Genomic DNA, 20206 nt, shown 5'->3' on the forward strand with positions numbered 1-20206 from the left:
GGACAGGCCCACCACTTTGGCCTGGAGGGGACAGGCCCCACCACCTTTGGCCTGGAGGGACATGGTCCCCACCACCTTTGGCTGGAGGGGACAGGCCCCACCACCCTTTTGGCTAGAGAGGACATGTCCCACCACCTTTGGCCTGGAGGGGACAGGCCCCCCCCACCTTTGGCCTGGGGAAGGGACAGCCCCACCACCTTTGGCCTGGAGGGACAGGCCCCACCACCTTTGGCCTGGAGGGGACAGGCCCAAAACCTTTGGCCTGGGAGGGGACATGGTCCCCCACCTTTGGCCTAGGGGACAGGCCCCACCACCTTTGGCCTGGAGGGGGCATGTCCCCACCACCTTTGGCCTGGGGGGGACATGCCCCACCACCCTTTTGGGCCCGGAGGGGACAGGCCCACCACCTTTGGCCTGGGGGAACATGCCCCACCACCTTTGGCCTGGAGGGGACAGCCCCACCCCCTTTGGCCTGGAGGGGGGACATGCCCCACCACCTTTGGCTGGAGGGGCAGGCCCCACCACCTTGGCTGGAGGGGACAGGCCCCACCCCCTTTGGCCTGGAGGGCATGTCCCCACCACCTTTGGCCTGGAGGGGGACAGGCCCCCCACTTGGCCTGAAGGGACAGGCCCCACCACCTTTGGCCTGGAGGGGACATGTCCCACCACCTTGGCCGGGGGGGGCCCCCTTTGGCCAAAGGGGGGCCCGCCCCCCAGGCCAAAGGTGGTGGGACATGTCCCTCCAGGCCAAGTGGTGGGGCCTGTCCCCTCCAGGCCAAGGTGGTGGGGCCTGTCCCTCCAGGCCAAAGGTGGTTGGGGCCTGTCCCCTCCAGGCCAAAGGTGGTGGGGACATGTCCCTTTTTCAGGCCCCAAAAGGGGGTGGGGCCTGTCCCCTCAGGCCAAAGGTGGTGGGGCATTTTTCCCCTCCAGGCCAAAGGTGGTGGGGCCTGTCCCCCTCCAGGCCAAAGGTGGGGGGGCCTGTACCCCTTTAGGCCAAAGGTGGTGGGGCCTGTCCTCTCTAGGCCAAAGGTGGTGGGGACATGTCCCCTCCAGGCCAAAGGTGGTGGGGACATGTCCCCTCCAGGCCAAAGGTGGTGGGGCCTGTCCTCTCTAGGCCAAAGGTGGTGGGGCCTGTCCCCTCCAGGCCAAAGGTGGTGGGGCCTGTCCCCTCCAGGCCAAAGGTGGTGGGGACATGTCCCCTCCAGGCCAAAGGTGTTGGGGCCTGTCCTCTCTAGGCCAAAGGTGGTGGGGACATGTCCCCTCCAGGCCAAAGGTGGTGGGGCCTGTCCTCTCTAGGCCAAAGGTGGTGGGGCCTGTCCCCTCCAGGCCAAAGGTGGTGGGGCCTGTCCCCTCCAGGCCAAAGGTGGTGGGGACATGTCCCCTCCAGGCCAAAGGTGGTGGGGACATGTCCGCTCCAGGCCAAAGGTGTTGGGGCCTGTCCTCTCCAGGCCAAAGGTGTTGGGGCCTGTCCTCTCTAGGCCAAAGGTGGTGGGGCCTGTCCCCTCCAGGCCAAAGGTGGTGGGGCCTGTCCCCTCCAGGCCAAAGGTGGTGGGGACATGTCCCTTCTAGGCCAAAGGTGGTGGGGCCTGTCCCCTCCAGGCCAAAGGTGTTGGGGCCTGTCCTCTCTAGGCCAAAGGTGGTGGGGCCTGTCCCCTCCAGGCCAAAGGTGGTGGGGACATGTCCCTTCTAGGCCAAAGGTGGTGGGGACATGTCCCCTCCAGGCCAAAGGTGGTGGGGACATGTCCCCTCCAGGCCAAAGGTGGTGGGGCCTGTCCCCTCCAGGCCAAAGGTGGTGGGGACATGTCCCCTCCAGGCCAAAGGTGGTGGGGCCTGTCCCCTCCAGGCCAAAGGTGGTGGGGACATGTCCCCTCCAGGCCAAAGGTGGTGGGGCCTGTCCTCTCTAGGCCAAAGGTGGTGGGGCCTGTCCCCTCCAGGCCAAAGGTGGTGGGGACATGTCCCCTCCAGGCCAAAGGTGGTGGGGCCTGTCCTCTCTAGGCCAAAGGTGGTGGGGCCTGTCCCCTCCAGGCCAAAGGTGGTGGGGACATGTCCCTTCTAGGCCAAAGGTGGTGGGGCCTGTCCCCTCCAGGCCAAAGGTGGTGGGGACATGTCCCTTCTAGGCCAAAGGTGGTGGGGCCTGTCCCCTCCAGGCCAAAGGTGGTGGGGACATGTCCCTTCTAGGCCAAAGGTGGTGGGGCCTGTCCCCTCCAGGCCAAAGGTGGTGGGGACATGTCCCCTCCAGGCCAAAGGTGGTGGGGCCTGTCCTCTCTAGGCCAAAGGTGGTGGGGCCTGTCCCCTCCAGGCCAAAGGTGGTGGGGGTCATGTCCCCTCCAGGCCAAAGGTGGTGGGGCCTGTCCTCTCTAGGCCAAAGGTGGTGGGGACATGTCCCCTCCAGGCCAAAGGTGGTGGGGACATGTCCCCTCCAGGCCAAAGGTGGTGGGGACATGTCCCTCCTAGGCCAAAGGTGGTGGGGCCTGTCCCCTCCAGGCCAAAGGTGGTGGGGACATGTCCCTTCTAGGCCAAAGGTGGTGGGGCCTGTCCCTTCTAGGCCAAAGGTGGTGGGGCCTGTCCCCTCCAGGCCAAAGGTGGTGGGGCCTGTCCCCTCCAGGCCAAAGGTGGTGGGGACATGTCCCCTTCCAGGCCAAAGGTGGTGGGGACATGTCCCTCCAGGCCAAAGGTGGTGGGGCCTGTCCCCTCCAGGCCAAAGGTGGTGGGGACATGTCCCTTCTAGGCCAAAGGTGGTGGGGCCTGTCCCCTCCAGGCCAAAGGTGGTGGGGACATGTCCCCTCTAGGCCAAAGGTGGTGGGGACATGTCCCCTCCAGGCCAAAGGTGGTGGGGACATGTCCCCTCCAGGCCAAAGGTGGTGGGGACATGTCCCCTCCAGGCCAAAGGTGGTGGGGCCTGTCCCCTCCAGGCCAAAGGTGGTGGGGCCTGTCCCCTCTAGGCCAAAGGTGGTGGGGACATGTCCCCTCCAGGCCAAAGGTGGTGGGGCCTGTCCCCTCCAGGCCAAAGATGGTGGGGACATGTCCCCTCCAGGCCAAAGGTGTTGGGGCCTGTCCCCTCCAGGCCAAAGGTGGTGGGGACATGTCCCTTCTAGGCCAAAGGTGGTGGGGACATGTCCCCTCCAGGCCAAAGGTGGTGGGGCCTGTCCCCTCCAGGCCAAAGATGGTGGGGACATGTCCTCTCTAGGCCAAAGGTGGTGGGGACATGTCCCCTCCAGGCCAAAGGTGGTGGGGACATGTCCTCTCTAGGCCAAAGGTGGTGGGGCCTGTCCCCTCCAGGCCAAAGGTGGTGGGGCCTGTCCCCTCCAGGCCAAAGATGGTGGGGACATGTCCTCTCTAGGCCAAAGGTGGTGGGGCCTGTCCTCTCTAGGCCAAAGGTGGTGGGGACATGTCCCCTCCAGGCCAAAGGTGGTGGGGCCTGTCCCCTCCAGGCCAAAGGTGGTGGGGACATGTCCCCTCCAGGCCAAAGGTGTTGGGGCCTGTCCTCTCTAGGCCAAAGGTGGTGGGGCCTGTCCTCTCCAGGCCAAAGGTGGTGGGGCCTGTCCTCTCCAGGCCAAAGGTGGTGGGGCCTGTCCCCTCCAGGCCAAAGGTGGTGGGGACATGTCCCTTCTAGGCCAAAGGTGGTGGGGCCTGTCCCCTCCAGGCCAAAGGTGGTGGGGACATGTCCCTTCTAGGCCAAAGGTGGTGGGGCCTGTCCCCTCCAGGCCAAAGGTGGTGGGGACATGTCCCTCCTAGGCCAAAGGTGGTGGGGCCTGTCCCCTCCAGGCCAAAGGTGGTGGGGACATGTCCCCTCCAGGCCAAAGGTGGTGGGGCCTGTCCTCTCTAGGCCAAAGGTGGTGGGGACATGTCCCCTCCAGGCCAAAGGTGGTGGGGCCTGTCCTCTCTAGGCCAAAGGTGGTGGGGACATGTCCCCTCCAGGCCAAAGGTGGTGGGGACATGTCCCCTCCAGGCCAAAGGTGGTGGGGACATGTCCCTTCTAGGCCAAAGGTGGTGGGGCCTGTCCCCTCCAGGCCAAAGGTGGTGGGGCCTGTCCCCTCCAGGCCAAAGGTGGTGGGGCCTGTCCCCTCCAGGCCAAAGGTGGTGGGGCCTGTCCCCTCCAGGCCAAAGGTGTTGGGGCCTGTCCCTTCTAGGCCAAAGGTGGTGGGGCCTGTCCCCTCCAGGCCAAAGGGGGTGGGGCCTGTCCCCTCCAGGCCAAAGGTGGTGGGGACATGTCCCTTCCAGGCCAAAGGTGGTGGGGCCTGTCCCCTCCAGGCCAAAGGTGGTGGGGACATGTCCCTTCTAGGCCAAAGGTGGTGGGGACATGTCCCTTCTAGGCCAAAGGTGGTGGGGCCTGTCCCCTCCAGGCCAAAGGTGGTGGGGACATGTCCCTTCTAGGCCAAAGGTGGTGGGGACATGTCCCTTCTAGGCCAAAGGTGGTGGGGACATGTCCCCTCCAGGCCAAAGGTGGTGGGGACATGTCCCCTCCAGGCCAAAGGTGGTGGGGCCTGTCCCCTCCAGGCCAAAGGTGGTGGGGACATGTCCCCTCCAGGCCAAAGGTGTGGGGCCTGTCCTCTCTAGGCCAAAGGTGGTGGGGCCTGTCCTCTCCAGGCCAAAGGTGGTGGGGCCTGTCCTCTCCAGGCCAAAGGTGGTGGGGCCTGTCCCCTCCAGGCCAAAGGTGGTGGGGACATGTCCCTTCTAGGCCAAAGGTGGTGGGGCCTGTCCCCTCCAGGCCAAAGGTGGTGGGGACATGTCCCCTCTAGGCCAAAGGTGGTGGGGCCTGTCCCCTCCAGGCCAAAGGTGGTGGGGACATGTCCCCTCTAGGCCAAAGGTGGTGGGGCCTGTCCCCTCCAGGCCAAAGGTGGTGGGGACATGTCCCCTCCAGGCCAAAGGTGGTGGGGCCTGTCCTCTCTAGGCCAAAGGTGGTGGGGACATGTCCCCTCCAGGCCAAAGGTGGTGGGGCCTGTCCCTCCAGGCCAAAGGTGGTGGGGCCTGTCCCCTCCTAGGCCAAAGGTGGTGGGGACATGTCCCCTCCAGGCCAAAGGTGGTGGGGACATGTCCCTCTAGGCCAAAGGTGGTGGGGCCTGTCCCTCCAGGCCAAAGGTGGTGGGGCCTGTCCCCTCCAGGCCAAAGGTGGTGGGGCCTGTCCCCTCCAGGCCAAAGGTGGTGGGGCCTGTCCCCTCCAGGCCAAAGGTGGTGGGGCCTGTCCCCTCCAGGCCAAAGGTGGTGGGGCCTGTCCCCTCCAGGCCAAAGGTGGTGGGGCCTGTCCCTCCAGGCCAAAGGTGGTGGGGACATGTCCCTCCAGGCCAAAGGTGGTGGGGCCTGTCCCTCCAGGCCAAAGGTGGTGGGGACATGTCCCTCCAGGCCAAAGGTGGTGGGGCCTGTCCCCTCCTAGGCCAAAGGTGGTGGGGCCTGTCCCCTCCAGGCCAAAGGTGGTGGGGACATGTCCCTTCTAGGCCAAAGGTGGTGGGGCCTGTCCCCTCCAGGCCAAAGGTGGTGGGGACATGTCCCTCTCTAGGCCAAAGGTGGTGGGGCCTGTCCCCTCCAGGCCAAAGGTGGTGGGGCCTGTCCCCTCCAGGCCAAAGGTGGTGGGGACATGTCCCTCTCAGGCCAAAGGTGGTGGGGCCTGTCCCCTCCAGGCCAAAGGTGGTGGGGCCTGTCCCCTCCAGGCCAAAGGTGGTGGGGCCTGTCCCCTCCAGGCCAAAGGTGGTGGGGACATGTCCCTCTAGGCCAAAGGTGGTGGGGACATGTCCCCTCCAGGCCAAAGGTGGTGGGGCCTGTCCCTCCAGGCCAAAGGTGGTGGGGACATGTCCTCTCTAGGCCAAAGGTGGTGGGGCCTGTCCCTCCAGGCCAAAGGTGGTGGGGCCTGTCCCCTCCAGGCCAAAGGTGGTGGGGCATGTCCCCTCCAGGCCAAAGGTGGTGGGGACATGTCCCCTCCAGGCCAAAGGTGGTGGGGCCATGTCCCTCTCTAGGCCAAAGGTGGTGGGGCATGTCCCCTCCAGGCCAAAGGTGGTGGGGACATGTCCCCTCCAGGCCAAAGGTGGTGGGGACATGTCCTCTCTAGGCCAAAGGTGGTGGGGACATGTCCTCTCTAGGCCAAAGGTGGTGGGGCCATGTCCCCTCCAGGCCAAAGGTGGTGGGGACATGTCCCCTCCAGGCCAAAGGTGGTGGGGCCTGTCCCCTCCAGGCCAAAGGTGGTGGGGACATGTCCCCTCCAGGCCAAAGGTGGTGGGGCCTGTCCTCTCTAGGCCAAAGGTGGTGGGGCCTGTCCCCTCCAGGCCAAAGGTGGTGGGGCCTGTCCCCTCCAGGCCAAAGGTGGTGGGGCCTGTCCCCTCCTAGGCCAAAGGTGGTGGGGACATGTCCTCTCTAGGCCAAAGGTGGTGGGGCCTGTCCCTCCTAGGCCAAAGGTGGTGGGGCCTGTCCCCTCCAGGCCAAAGGTGGTGGGGCCTGTCCCCTCCAGGCCAAAGGTGGTGGGGACATGTCCCTCCTAGGCCAAAGGTGGTGGGGACATGTCCCTCTAGGCCAAAGGTGGTGGGGCCTGTCCCCTCCAGGCCAAAGGTGGTGGGGCCTGTCCCCTCCTAGGCCAAAGGTGGTGGGGACATGTCCCCTCCAGGCCAAAGGTGGTGGGGCCTGTCCCTCTCTAGGCCAAAGGTGGTGGGGACATGTCCCCTCCAGGCCAAAGGTGGTGGGGCCTGTCCCCTCCAGGCCAAAGGTGGTGGGGCCTGTCCCTCCAGGCCAAAGGTGGTGGGGCCTGTCCCTCTCTAGGCCAAAGGTGGTGGGGCCTGTCCCCTCCAGGCCAAAGGTGGTGGGGACATGTCCCCTCCAGGCCAAAGGTGGTGGGGCCTGTCCCTCTAGGCCAAAGGTGGTGGGGCCTGTCCCCTCCAGGCCAAAGGTGGTGGGGACATGTCCCCTCCAGGCCAAAGGTGGTGGGGACATGTCCCCTCCAGGCCAAAGGTGGTGGGGCCTGTCCCCTCCAGGCCAAAGGTGGTGGGGACATGTCCTCTCTAGGCCAAAGGTGGTGGGGACATGTCCCCTCCAGGCCAAAGGTGGTGGGGCCTGTCCCCTCCAGGCCAAAGGTGGTGGGGACATGTCCTCTCTAGGCCAAAGGTGGTGGGGACATGTCCCTCCTAGGCCAAAGGTGGTGGGGCCTGTCCCCTCCAGGCCAAAGGTGGTGGGGACATGTCCCCTCCAGGCCAAAGGTGGTGGGGACATGTCCCTCTCTAGGCCAAAGGTGGTGGGGCCTGTCCCCTCCAGGCCAAAGGTGGTGGGGACATGTCCCCTCCAGGCCAAAGGTGGTGGGGACATGTCCTCTCTAGGCCAAAGGTGGTGGGGCCTGTCCCCTCCAGGCCAAAGGTGGTGGGGACATGTCCTCTCTAGGCCAAAGGTGGTGGGGACATGTCCTCTCCAGGCCAAAGGTGGTGGGGACATGTCCTCTCTAGGCCAAAGGTGGTGGGGCCTGTCCCCTCCAGGCCAAAGGTGGTGGGGCCTGTCCTCTCTAGGCCAAAGGTGGTGGGGACATGTCCCCTCCAGGCCAAAGGTGGTGGGGCCTGTCCCCTCCAGGCCAAAGGTGGTGGGGACATGTCCCCTCTAGGCCAAAGGTGGGGGCCTGTCCCCTTCCAGGCAAAGGTGGTGGGGCCATGTCCCCTCCAGGCCCAAAATGGTGGGGCCCGTCCTCCAGGCCAAAGGTGGTGGGGACTGTCCCTTCTAGGCCCAAAAAGGGGGTGGGGACAGTCCCTCCAGGCCAGATGGGCTTCCTCCAGGCCAAGGTGGTGGGGGGCATGTCCCTCAGGCCAAAGGGGTGGGGTGTCCCTCCAGGCCAAAGGGGGGGGGGGGGGGGGGGGCTGTCCTCTCTAGGGCCCAAAAGGGGGTGGGGCTGTCCCTCTGGCCCAAAGGTGGTGGGGCTGTCCCCTCCAGGCCCAAAGGTGGTGGGGCCTGTCCTCCAGGCCAAGGGGGGGACATGTCCCCTTAGGCCAAAAGGTTGGGGGGCCCGTCCCCCCGGCCGGGGGGGGGTTTTTTGGGGCCTTCCTCTCTGGGAAAGGTGGTGGGGCCTGTCCCCTCCAGGCCAAAGGTGGTGGGGACATGTCCCCTCCAGGCCAAAGGTGGTGGGGACATGTCCCTTCCTAGGCCAAAGGTGGTGGGGCCTGTCCCCTCTAGGCCAAAGGTGGTGGGGACATGTCCCCCTCCAGGCCAAAGGTGGTGGGGCCTGTCCCCTCCAGGCCAAAGGTGGTGGGGACATGTCCCTCTAGGCCAAAGGTGGTGGGGACATGTCCTCTCTAGGCCAAAGGTTGGTGGGGCCTGTCCCCTCCAGGCCAAAGGTGGTGGGGCCTGTCCTCTCTAGGCCAAAGGTGGTGGGGACCTGTCCCCTCCAGGCCAAAGGTGGTGGGGCCTGTCCCCTCCAGGCCAAAGGTGGTGGGGACATGTCCTCTCTAGGCCAAAGGTGGTGGGGACATGTCCTCTCTAGGCCAAAGGTTGGTGGGGCCTGTCCCCTCCAGGCTGTGGGCTGTTCGTCTGCATCATCAGCAGGAAAAACCAAACACAGCGGCTTCCAAGTTTAAATTCTCCTCCTCTCTGGGTTTTCTAATCAGGTCTGATTATTTTAGGTTCAGTTCAATCCTCTGATCTTTCAGCATCAGTAAAAAAATCTAGCTCATTTTGTTCTACTGTCACCAAACCAGAGTCTCTCTCATATTAATGACCCAATTTATATATATTGAGATTTAAGTTTAAACATTAAAGATGTGTTTAGATTTTATTGAACATCTAATATTCTGTCATTTCTGACTCATTTTAGATGCAAATAGAACATTTATAGATAAAGATTTAAAATATAGATTTATCATTAGCTTTAATGAGAATTTGCCACTAAATGTCAGACAGAAGCATAAAATATGAAGTTATTATGCTAAATAACAGAAATGTGAAACAATGAGCTTTATTTTCTAATCTTTTCTGATTGAAACTATTTGAAGCTTTTCTGGATTTCTGAGCCTCCTGGGTCAGAGCTGCTCTATGCTGCTGCATGTCTGCTTTGATGCACGCGCTGTCAGACTGTGATCAAAGTGTCCGCTGATGATGTGTGAGCGCGCGTGGATCAGTCGTGTCAGAGCTCAGACACGCGCGCAGGCGATAGAGTCTAAAACATGACGGAAACAGACTTTCTGTCAAAATAGAATCTGTTCAGTCTAGCTCTATGCGCAGTGAACGATGGGAGTTTCCTGCCTCCTTACCTGAAGAATCATAGATGATGTAGATCTGTAAAATCCAGCATAGATCCCAAATGAGGAGCATCCTTGGTTTCTGTCCTGCGCTCAGAGACATCAGGGCCAAACTTGGAGCGTTTCCCTCTTTGCGTCCTGCGCTCAGCAGCCGCCTTCACTCCGCGCTGCTCCTCCTGCCAGCACCGCTGCTCCTCTCTGGAGCCGGGAGGTCCGCTCCTCTGCTGGGAGGTGATGCTGGCTGGAAGCGCGCAGCCGGTGTGGAAAGGGGGAGGGAGAGGGGGCGCAGAGGCTGTCAGGAGAACCCAGCATGTTCATCACATTGGGGGGGGGGGGGGGGGGGGGGATTAGGACTAGGTGAACCAGGAAAACACGGATTGGAGCTCAATGAATGAATAAACTTTTACTACTGAAGAGGGGAAACGATTGATCTTATTTCTTCAGTCAGAAAATAAAACTTAAAGTTTGTGAAATAAAATGCTGTGAATCCAAAGCCTCTAATGAGTCATTTCTCCATGGATGCAGTGAAATGCTTGGAGATCTTTGCTGTTTATTTGCCTCTTCTGACCTAAATAAACATCTAATATCTAGCGCCCTCTGCTGTTAGTCTCTACTTACTACATCAAAACAAACCGTACAGTTTTTCTCATTAATTTCTTTCTCTTTTTTTTAGACAAACATGTTAGAAGAAAAAATGGTACCATAAAGTAAAGGTTTGCATTTGCAGAGATTAAAGAACAAAAGTAAATAGCCCAACGCATAATATCCTGAACAACAAATTAAAGTATAATTGTCATAGTTCTGGTTCTGTTCTCTTTTCTTTTGAGTTTTCAGTTATACTTTGCTCCATGTTTTCTAGTTTTAGTGGTTTAAATCTTATTTTTGTTGTCTTCTCTGGTTATTTTTCAGTTTTCAGGTTTTTATATGTTGCCCTCTGCTGCCCTCTTGTGTTCTCCTTTTTTCCCTAGCTCCTTTCCTGTTGTGCTCTGTTTCACACCTGCTCCCAATCTGCTCATTAGTCTTCTCTTTGTTTCAGTCTCCCCTAAATACGCTCTCTGTTCAGTTCCTTGGTGGCTGGTTCCTCGTCTACTTCCTCCAACTCCGTCTCTCCGAGTCTTCTTCCACGTGAAAGTCCCCCCCCACCCTCATGTCTCCATGGTTTCTGGTTTGTTTGACTTTGTTTTCATGTTTTGATTTTTGGATTTCCTGCCTCCGTGTTCAGTTGTTTGTTTTACTCATTAAATCATCAAGAAACTCAGCTCTGCCTCCCTGCCTCTGCATTTGGTTCCACAAACCTCAACCAAATCCTGACAATAATTCCCCCCCCCCAGCGTTTTATTGTCATAATGCTGTCAGTAGAGAGAGCAACGAAATAAACTCTCTGCATTTAACCCATCCCTCTGGGGACCAGTGGGCTGCCATTGTGCGACGCCCAGGGAGCAGTGTGGGGTTAAGGATCTTTGCTCAGGGAGGCAGTGACACTAAAACTCAGAACCTCAGGATTCCAAGCCTAATGCCCTAACCTAGACTGCCACTCCCCAATGCAGGCATTAGGGTGAAGGGTCTTGCTAAGGGCTGTTTATACACGAGGGCCAAAAAGAGCGGGGATCCAGGTGGAAAAAGGGTCCCAGCGTTCTCGCGCACGTCGCTCTTCTAGCTGCTCCATCTTCACCAGTCCTTTTCCACAATGGCGGTCATACAAACAAAACTAGCCAGTAAGGTACCAAACAGGAAATACGCATAGTGTAGAATTGACCAGCGGAAGGACCCATGCATGCAGTTCATTCCCCACAGCGGGCATACAAACCCAGGCTTCCTGTTTGCAGGACGGGTGGCTCACCACTTGAGCTAGCCAGCTGCTTAAATGTTGCTTAAAAGGAGATAACAGCAAGACTTGATTAAATATTAGGATTCCTTTTTCAGATGTCTGGAATCTGGACTTGTTTTAAAGAAGTAATCCTCTGAGACGCAGATGATCCAAATGCACAGTTATCTTCTCCGAGCTGACACACTAGATCAGAAACTACTTCTACATTTATTGTTGCATATAACTTCATAAAAGGCAGCAGCTCCAGTCCAGGGTGGCGGCTGCAGAAGGACATCCTGTCTGATAAACACTAAGGATCTGACTGGGTGCAGCTCATGTGAAGGTCATGATCACAACCATCCAGGATGTTGTGCTCATCTTTATCCATAAAGGCATCAATATCCACACACCTTTATAAAACCATTCATTGAAAACGGACTTTCCAATTAGTTTTAAGGAACAATCAGATCTCTGATATCAGATGGAGCTTGGCCATTTAAGGCTTTATATGTGAGAAGGAGGATTTTAAATTCTATTCTGGATTTAACAGGAAGCCAATGAAGAGAAGCCAGGATAGGAGAGATATGATCTCTCTTTTTCATTTTCATCAGAACTCTAGTTAGGATTAGTTCTGTAGGTTCGGACCTTAGGGCCTGATCTGCAAAGATTCCCAGGGAGGAGCTCTAAGTTGGGTGTCACAGGTGAGTTGGAGTGATTTTGGTTCAGAGATGTGAAAACATGTCCGGTTCTGATCCGTTTCAATGAATAAACTGAGCTGGAAAAAAGATAAAGTTCCACCATGATATAGAAAATAATGTTGTTTATTATTAAAATGATGGAATATAGTGTATTTCACAGAAGCGTATGTGTAAGAATCTCAGAGTATTACAAACTGAACTGAATACATAACGATGAAATAAAGAAACTCAGATTTGAATGATTCATTTTAGATCATAAAACACCAACAACCTAAAAACTAAGAGAAACCAGACACAGCTCAAAGTGTGAGGTGTGCCCCCTGGGGGGGGAGCAGAGTAACTACAGCAGGGCTAGATAGAATGAACTGAATAAATGAACCATTTTCAGAGATTATCGTTTGATTATTAATAGAAAAGGAATTCAGTTACACGCTAAAATAACTAGTTTCTTTACAGGGAAGCTTTGTTATTTAAAGGATTTTTATTCTATAGCATCATGTTAATTAGCTCAGTTGTTTAATCTGGAGTGTTTCCAGTCTCAGACATAATGAAATCTCTCTCAGAGGAAAGACTTTCTATGCCTCCGCCCGGCGAAGGGCCGCTCTGCGGATCTCTCTCAGCAGAACCTCCCTGTTGTTCTTCACATTGGTTTTGACCGTGTTCAACAAAAAGTCAACCTTCTCCTGGCTGAAGGGGCGCTGGAAAGTGGAGAACTCCTTCATCCTGGCTTGGTATTCTTCTGCATCTGTAGAAAGAGGAAAGGTCACTTACATTCACTTTGACCTTTGACATCTCACCGTGCTAAGGTAACTTGTTAAGGTCTTGAGCTGTTAAAGACCAGCTGGAGCATTTAAACCTCCCTGCCAGGGATGAGAATGAATGACAGTCCTCCAGGGACGGTGTCCTGCAGCCTTAAGTGTCCTGGTCCATCAGACCCAAATCAAACCATGGACTGATGTCCTCAGTCTGCAGCTCTTCCAGAGTCCTGGTCACCGTCCAATCATTAGATTAGGTGTGTTGGAGAAGGGACACATTTAAGGTGTTAGGGCACTGGAGGTCTGCAGTTGGTCATCTCTGCAGCTGTGGACGTTTATCAGATAAACCATCATGTAGTCGTGCACAGCTCTGAGTAGTGCAGCTTGTCCTTGCATTCAGTCACTCAGAGTCTCTACCAGACTTCCATCTGCAGGATCCCAGTTACCTAGGTTACCTAGGTAACACCTAAGTCACTGGGATCCCGGGGGAATCATCTGCTGATTTCCCAGTATTCTGGAAGCAGCTCTTCAATCAGTGAGAAATGGCAGCGCCTCGCAGACTGACAGGCGTCAGGAGTTTTTTCATTAACTGATTTGTTATAAATGTCTTATTACTGTCAGTGTAGTAATAGAGCAAAGCGTGTTACATGCCAGCCATGAAGGAAAAGTCGCTCATATTCAGAATCCAAACTCCTGAAAGTTCTTTAAATCTGAAATGATTCCATCCTGTTCAATAAATGATCAGTGTTTTTAATTCAGAGTCATTTTCATGTGAATGTGCTTTACTGGAGGCGTCCATGTTTGTCAAAGAACACTACTGCCACCTACTGGTTAGTGACGTCACGGTGCGGTATCGGCTGTTGATCAAGTCCCAGTGCTGTATCTGGTGTTTGTCACAACGCGCTATTATCCAAGTCATCTTGAAAACATTCTTCTTCCAAATGTGGGCTACATATTACGGGTTTTTTTCTCTGGCCAGAAGTTCGATGGCAAATCCTCCCTCTTCAAGTTGGCGATCCAACGACCAACCCGTCCGTGGAGGATCAGGAATCAGAAAGGTGGAATAACTCTTTTTTTTCCCTTTTACCCGATGTATTCCAGCATCCAGCTGCCATGCACGTGGGCATTGTCAGTTTCACTATAGCTCTGGTGAATTTCAATGGTGAAGTCCTCTGGAAATCTTCAGTAATTGTTGTTGATTGCAGATGTGTCTAGTAGTTCCCATTGATTTAGCTTGGAAAGCGGGGAGAATGGCGCTAGGCTTACCGCACCGTGACGTCACTGCTGGAAGATGGCAGGAGGGAGGGGCTACTATATTTGGGCAAAAATGGCCGCTCCCAGACTCAGTGATCGCGACAAAAAAATAAATTTATTTATTTTTTTTAATGAAGAACGCAAAAATCCATTAAAGGGGTAATAGAACGCAAAACTGAGTTTCCATTGTCATAGATGAATAACGATGGTTCAGTGGGTGAAATGGACGTAAAGAGAAGTTCCACCCCCATCAACACCTCCTTTCGGGGGGAAGCACGGGGCCGCTGGTGTCCAGGCTACCCTCACTGGGTGGGGTTCAGTCGCTCCGTCCCCTGCTGGCTCCCTGCCCCCGTCCGCCGGGGGTTTCTGGGCCAGCCCTGGAGCTGTCAGCTCAGTTCTCCTGCACTGCAGGCAACCAAAATCCCCGATGATTTTGAAATTCCCTCCGGACATTTTTTTAGGTATGAAAAGCAGGACATATCCGGGAAAAAGAGGCCGTCTGGTCCCCCTACCACATCAACAATCTGATGTTTTAGTCAGTGAGTGCTTGTTGCTATGATGCATCTTTGCTCAGCAGCTTGGCTCGTTATAAACCAACCAATCAGAGCTCAGCTCATCTAAATATTCATGATCAAACCATAAAAGGAAGAAAAGCTGTGGTTTCATTCTAGGGCTTTTAACCAGGCTGCATTAGGGCTCATAGAACAGCTAATAGGACATTTTCAGCCCCACCAATGTTACACACCTACCGGCGTCCAGCGATTTCGATCTGTGAACTCAAATGCTGGGAAGCTCCGATGCTGAGACGCCAGGATGCCCTGATGCACCCCCCTCAACCGGTGGTTAGAGCTTGGAGTCTAGAGGTTCTGAGTTTGAGCCCCACTCCCACAGACTGCCACTCTGGGTCCTTGAGCCAGACCCTTAACCCCACACTGCTCCCCGGGCGCTGCACAATGGCAGCTCACTGCTCTTCAAGGGGATGGGTTAAATGCAGAGGTGAAAGGTTCATTTCTCCATTGTGAGATCAATAAAGTTCAATTATAATTATGATGCTGCCACCACCGTGTTTTACAGTGGAAAAGCTGGATGGGTTCTTGGTCTACCACATTATCTTTTGCATGAAAGCTTAAAGGTTTCAGTTTGGTCTCAGCTGGCAGGAACATGTTCTTCCACATGTTGGCTGTGTCCTTTATGTGGTTTGAGGGAATCTCCATGAGCTCTGTAGGAGCTCTCATGGCGTAATGTTTGATCAATGGATTTCTACTCTTTCATAAAGGCCCGGCTGATGGACAGCAGGGCCAGTAGGCTGGAGGTGCTGTGTGGTTTAACATGCATTGCTGCTGTAGGCACCAAAGAACCAACCTCTGCAGTTCTGTCTGTTGAAAAGCGGCATGTAGACGATGGTCGGCTCCTTTCCTTTTCCCTGGAACACATAGCAGTCCTTTGGCCAGTCCCTGTCCTCCAGGATCTCATCACCGATCTGTGGAAAGGGCTTGTTCACCTCAGCTGCGTAGTCTCTGGCAAGAGTCAGAGTCTGGAAGAGGAAGCAGAGGGGAAACAACTTACTGCTCTGTTGGTAAAGAGACGACAGGCGAGGAGATCAACAACTGTTTCATTAGTCGCTGCAATATGCAAAAGATTTTCCTCTCCTCTTTGCCTCAACATTAGAGAAACAAACTCATGTTAAATAAACTCTCCTATATCTGTAACGTTCCTGGCACTGGAGCTGCTAATTGCAATCAGCGCACCTGTTCTACTCCACCCTACCTGCTTAAAGGCTCAGTCCCTCCAGCCTCCAGTGCCAGAACGTCTCTAGCCTCTTGGTGAGAACTTCCAGCCTATTCTTTATGTGCCTCTGCCTGTCTGAACCTCGACCTGTTTTTGCCCCCGTCTTTTGAGCCTGCCTGACCCCTTTCTGGATTTTTGTCTGCCCGCCTGAGCCCTGCTCGTCAGCCTCAGAGATCTGGACTGTCAACCCATGTTTCTGACCCAGCCTGCCTGTGAGTAACGGAGATTGCCTGCCCTTTGAACTGTCTTTGCTTTTTTGGGATTTTGGAACTGGATCTGGACTTGGAACCTCCCCTGGATTCCCCCTTGGATACCTCTGCTGGATTAATGGATTCCCCCACCCTCATCAAGACCCGGACCGAAACTGGACAAAGAACCTTGGATTTCCCCAGCACGGACTCTGTCCTTTCCTGTAACCAGACTGTGCCCAACCGAGTCTTCCCGTGGCCAGGTTGGTGGCCAAGTTCCCTACTCTAACATCTGCCTGCCTTCACTGGTCACTAACCACCACTCTGTCTGTAGGAGCTGCCAGTTGCTGAACCTGACCGCTCTTCCCGGGAGTCCGTGCCGCCCTCTCACTTTAATAAAGACTGTTAAAGTTTCACTGACCTGTTTGCGGGTTTTCTTTGGGTCCATCCTAATCCATTACAATATCTGAAATGGGGTGAGCTATGGATACTGTTTCACAGTCAACCCTTTAAGGTGTTGGTGAAGATTCTCAGTCATCCAGATCATAGTCATCCCAAAAAAGATTTAAAAACTGACTAAATGTCAGAAATAGCGTTTAGTTCCAGGTTTTATCCAGCAGCCCAACAAAGCCTGGTTTTAGTTTAGAAAACATGCAAATAGAAACGGATGAACGGGTCCCCCCCCTTTGGAATGGGGGTTGTTTGGCTTCTTTGTTAGCCTGCATTGCCCCATACCTGCCTATGTCTCTGTTGTTTTTTCTTAAACCAACGAAACGTCTTCAAACGTGGAAACAAAGTCCAGTGGGTTGTTTTTCAACTTTTTTGGAAAGAAACCCTTTAACGTACATTTGTAACAATTAACCTTTAGCTTTACTGCCTGTAATCAATGACTGCATTTATCTGTGTCTAAGAATAGGGATTGAATAGTACTAAAACACGGAATGACTAAGAGTTGCCATTGCTGGCAGTTCAGGATGATCAAGAGGTGGCAGTGAAGATCATTTGGAGAGGCTAAACCCCAGATTCCACATCCTCCATCACCGCTCACTGAATAATTGTCTGTCATGTTAATCAATGAGAACGGTTCAACATCCACTGCTATAAGGAGCATCCAATGCTATAAGGAGCATCCAATGCTATAAGGAGCATCCACTGCTATAAGGAGCATCCACTGCTATAAGGAGCATCCACTGCTATAAGGAGCATCCAATGCTATAAGGAGCATCCAATGCTATAAGGAGCATCCACTGCTATAAGGAGCATCCACTGCTATAAGGAGCATCCACTGCTATAAGGAGCATCCAATGCTATAAGGAGCATCCACTGCTATAAGGAGCATCCACTGCTATAAGGAGCATCCACTGCTATAAGGAGCATCCAATGCTATAAGGAGCATCCACTGCTATAAGGAGCATCCACTGCTATAAGGAGCATCCACTGCTATAAGGAGCATCCAATGCTATAAGGAGCATCCACTGCTATAAGGAGCATCCACTGCTATAAGGAGCATCCACTGCTATAAGGAGCATCCACTGCTATAAGGAGCATCCACTGCTATAAGGAGCATCCAATGCTATAAGGAGCATCCACTGCTATAAGGAGCATCCAATGCTATAAGGAGCATCCACTGCTATAAGGAGCATCCACTGCTATAAGGAGCATCCACTGCTATAAGGAGCATCCACTGCTATAAGGAGCATCCACTGCTATAAGGAGCATCCACTGCTATAAGGAGCATCCACTGCTATAAGGAGCATCCACTGCTATAAGGAGCATCCAATGCTATAAGGAGCATCCACTGCTATAAGGAGCATCCACTGCTATAAGGAGCATCCACTGCTATAAGGAGCATCCACTGCTATAAGGAGCATCCACTGCTATAAGGAGCATCCAATGCTATAAGGAGCATCCACTGCTATAAGGAGCATCCACTGCTATAAGGAGCATCCACTGCTATAAGGAGCATCCACTGCTATAAGGAGCATCCACTGCTATAAGGAGCATCCACTGCTATAAGGAGCATCCACTGCTATAAGGAGCATCCAATGCTATAAGGAGCATCCACTGCTATAAGGAGCATCCAATGCTATAAGGAGCATCCACTGCTATAAGGAGCATCCACTGCTATAAGGAGCATCCACTGCTATAAGGAGCATCCACTGCTATAAGGAGCATCCAATGCTATAAGGAGCATCCAATGCTATAAGGAGCATCCACTGCTATAAGGAGCATCCACTGCTATAAGGAGCATCCAATGCTATAAGGAGCATCCAATGCTATAAGGAGCATCCACTGCTATAAGGAGCATCCACTGCTATAAGGAGCATCCACTGCTATAAGGAGCATCCACTGCTATAAGGAGCATCCAATGCTATAAGGAGCATCCACTGCTATAAGGAGCATCCACTGCTATAAGGAGCATCCACTGCTATAAGGAGCATCCAATGCTATAAGGAGCATCCACTGCTATAAGGAGCATCCACTGCTATAAGGAGCATCCACTGCTATAAGGAGCATCCAATGCTATAAGGAGCATCCAATGCTATAAGGAGCATCCACTGCTATAAGGAGCATCCACTGCTATAAGGAGCATCCACTGCTATAAGGAGCATCCACTGCTATAAGGAGCATCCACTGCTATAAGGAGCATCCACTGCTATAAGGAGCATCCACTGCTATAAGGAGCATCCACTGCTATAAGGAGCATCCACTGCTATAAGGAGCATCCACTGCTATAAGGAGCATCCACTGCTATAAGGAGCATCCACTGCTATAAGGAGCATCCACTGCTATAAGGAGCATCCACTGCTATAAGGAGCATCCACTGCTATAAGGAGCATCCACTGCTATAAGGAGCATCCACTGCTATAAGGAGCATCCACTGCTATAAGGAGCATCCACTGCTATAAGGAGCATCCAATGCTATAAGGAGCATCCACTGCTATAAGGAGCATCCACTGCTATAAGGAGCATCCACTGCTATAAGGAGCATCCACTGCTATAAGGAGCATCCACTGCTATAAGGAGCATCCACTGCTATAAGGAGCATCCACTGCTATAAGGAGCAGCATGATGAACAGTTTCACTGTCACCAAGAATGAGAAAAGTAGAACCAGGATAAACATCAGGAAAACAATCTCCAGGTGGGAGGAGCTAAAGAAGGAGGGAGATTCTAAAAAAGATGCTGAAGTTCCATGTTTCTCCTTAACTAGCCAGTGATTTAAATTAGCCTACAGCCAACTCTGTCCATTGTGTTTTATTAAACAATGTTGCTAGTTATGTAAAAAGGAACTATAGTTCGAGCTTTTTGAGGCAGTTAATTCCAGCTGATAGAGACTTCCCTTCAGGATCTGTTTGCTTGATAATCTCCAAGAACTTTTCAGAAAATAAAACTTTCTGAGCATCAAAGTTTCAGGTTTATCTGTCATCAATCCCAGTTTCCTGTTGCCGATCTTCATTCTCTAAACCTGTTAGACATTTCAGACAGATACAAATACTCTTTCACCAATTCTAATTTCATTACGGTCGTAATGAAAGTTGTTTCCGAAATCGACTGACATTCAAGCATTTCATTTTATAAGCTAGCCTTTACAGGTTATGTTGGACCAAAATCACTAAAACAAACCACTGCATCGTTAAAGTCCTCTGAGTCGCTGCTGGAATTAACCAGGAGAACATTTTCTCCCCAAACAGAACCACCTGACATCATCCTGTCTTTCCTGAGAGGCTGCTACCAGAGGAGCTTTAGCTTTTCAGTTAAACACCAATATTTTACAGCACCTCAAACATGTTTCCAGCGCTGGACTCTGGAGCAATCATGAGGTCGATGTCCCTCTTGTCTCCGAGAAAGGACGGGTAGGCCATGTTGATCAGCAGCCCGGCGTCGATCAGGTGAACTTGTTCTTTGGACTGGAGGCAATCAGGAACGGAAGCGTCTGTTGGCGACAAACACCGAGTTAAACTCAGACCGACTTCCAACGTTTCACTAACTCGACCTTTCCACGTCGCTTCAGAGAAACTAGAAGGACACATATCTTCTCAGGGCACTGCAGGTCTTCCTTAGATGGTTTTAGTTCTGGACTCTTTTTTTCTGGTGAAGCTATTATTTTAGCTGATTTTTGACTAAGAATGGGCTCACAGTGATACAGTAGTAGCCATTCAAAATATCCCCTCAATCCCTGGCTGGTCCTTGGCTGGTCCTTGGCTGGTCCTTGGCTGGTCATTGGCTGGTCCTTGGTTGGTCCTTGGCTGGTCCTTGGCTGGTCCTTGGTTGGTCCTTGGCTGTCTTGCTGGTCTTGGCTGGTCCTTGGCTGTCATGGCTGTCCTTGTGTCCTTGGCTGGTCCATGCGTGATTGGATCCTTGGGTTTGCTTCCTTTTTGGGGCCTTGGTTGGTCCCTGGCTTTTGGCATCCGGGTTTGGGCCTGGCTGGCCCGGGGGGGGCCCCTTATTTGGGTTGCTTGGGGCCCCTTGGGGGGGGGTTTTAAAGGCCCCTTTTTTTTGCTTTTGGGGGGGCCCCCCCCCTTG

General features: G+C 53.9%; 1 protein-coding gene across 1 annotated transcript; it reads right to left on the reverse strand.

Annotated features, from left to right (window-relative positions):
* Positions 1-11822: 11822 nt before the first annotated feature.
* Positions 11823-19632, reverse strand: LOC119781409 (cytosolic phospholipase A2 beta-like). Its single transcript, XM_038281843.1, has 3 exons — positions 19462-19632; positions 15068-15239; positions 11823-12441 (listed from the first exon to the last, which is right to left on the reverse strand). Exons 1-3 carry the CDS (start codon positions 19543-19545, stop codon positions 12272-12274), a joined length of 426 nt encoding a protein of 141 aa, XP_038137771.1. The 5' UTR covers positions 19546-19632; the 3' UTR covers positions 11823-12271.
* Positions 19633-20206: the final 574 nt, after the last annotated feature.

Source organism: Cyprinodon tularosa, unplaced genomic scaffold (genome assembly GCF_016077235.1).
Source record: "Cyprinodon tularosa strain WSP-4 unplaced genomic scaffold, ASM1607723v1 ctg1768, whole genome shotgun sequence".
Taxonomy (NCBI): Eukaryota; Metazoa; Chordata; class Actinopteri; order Cyprinodontiformes; family Cyprinodontidae; genus Cyprinodon; species Cyprinodon tularosa.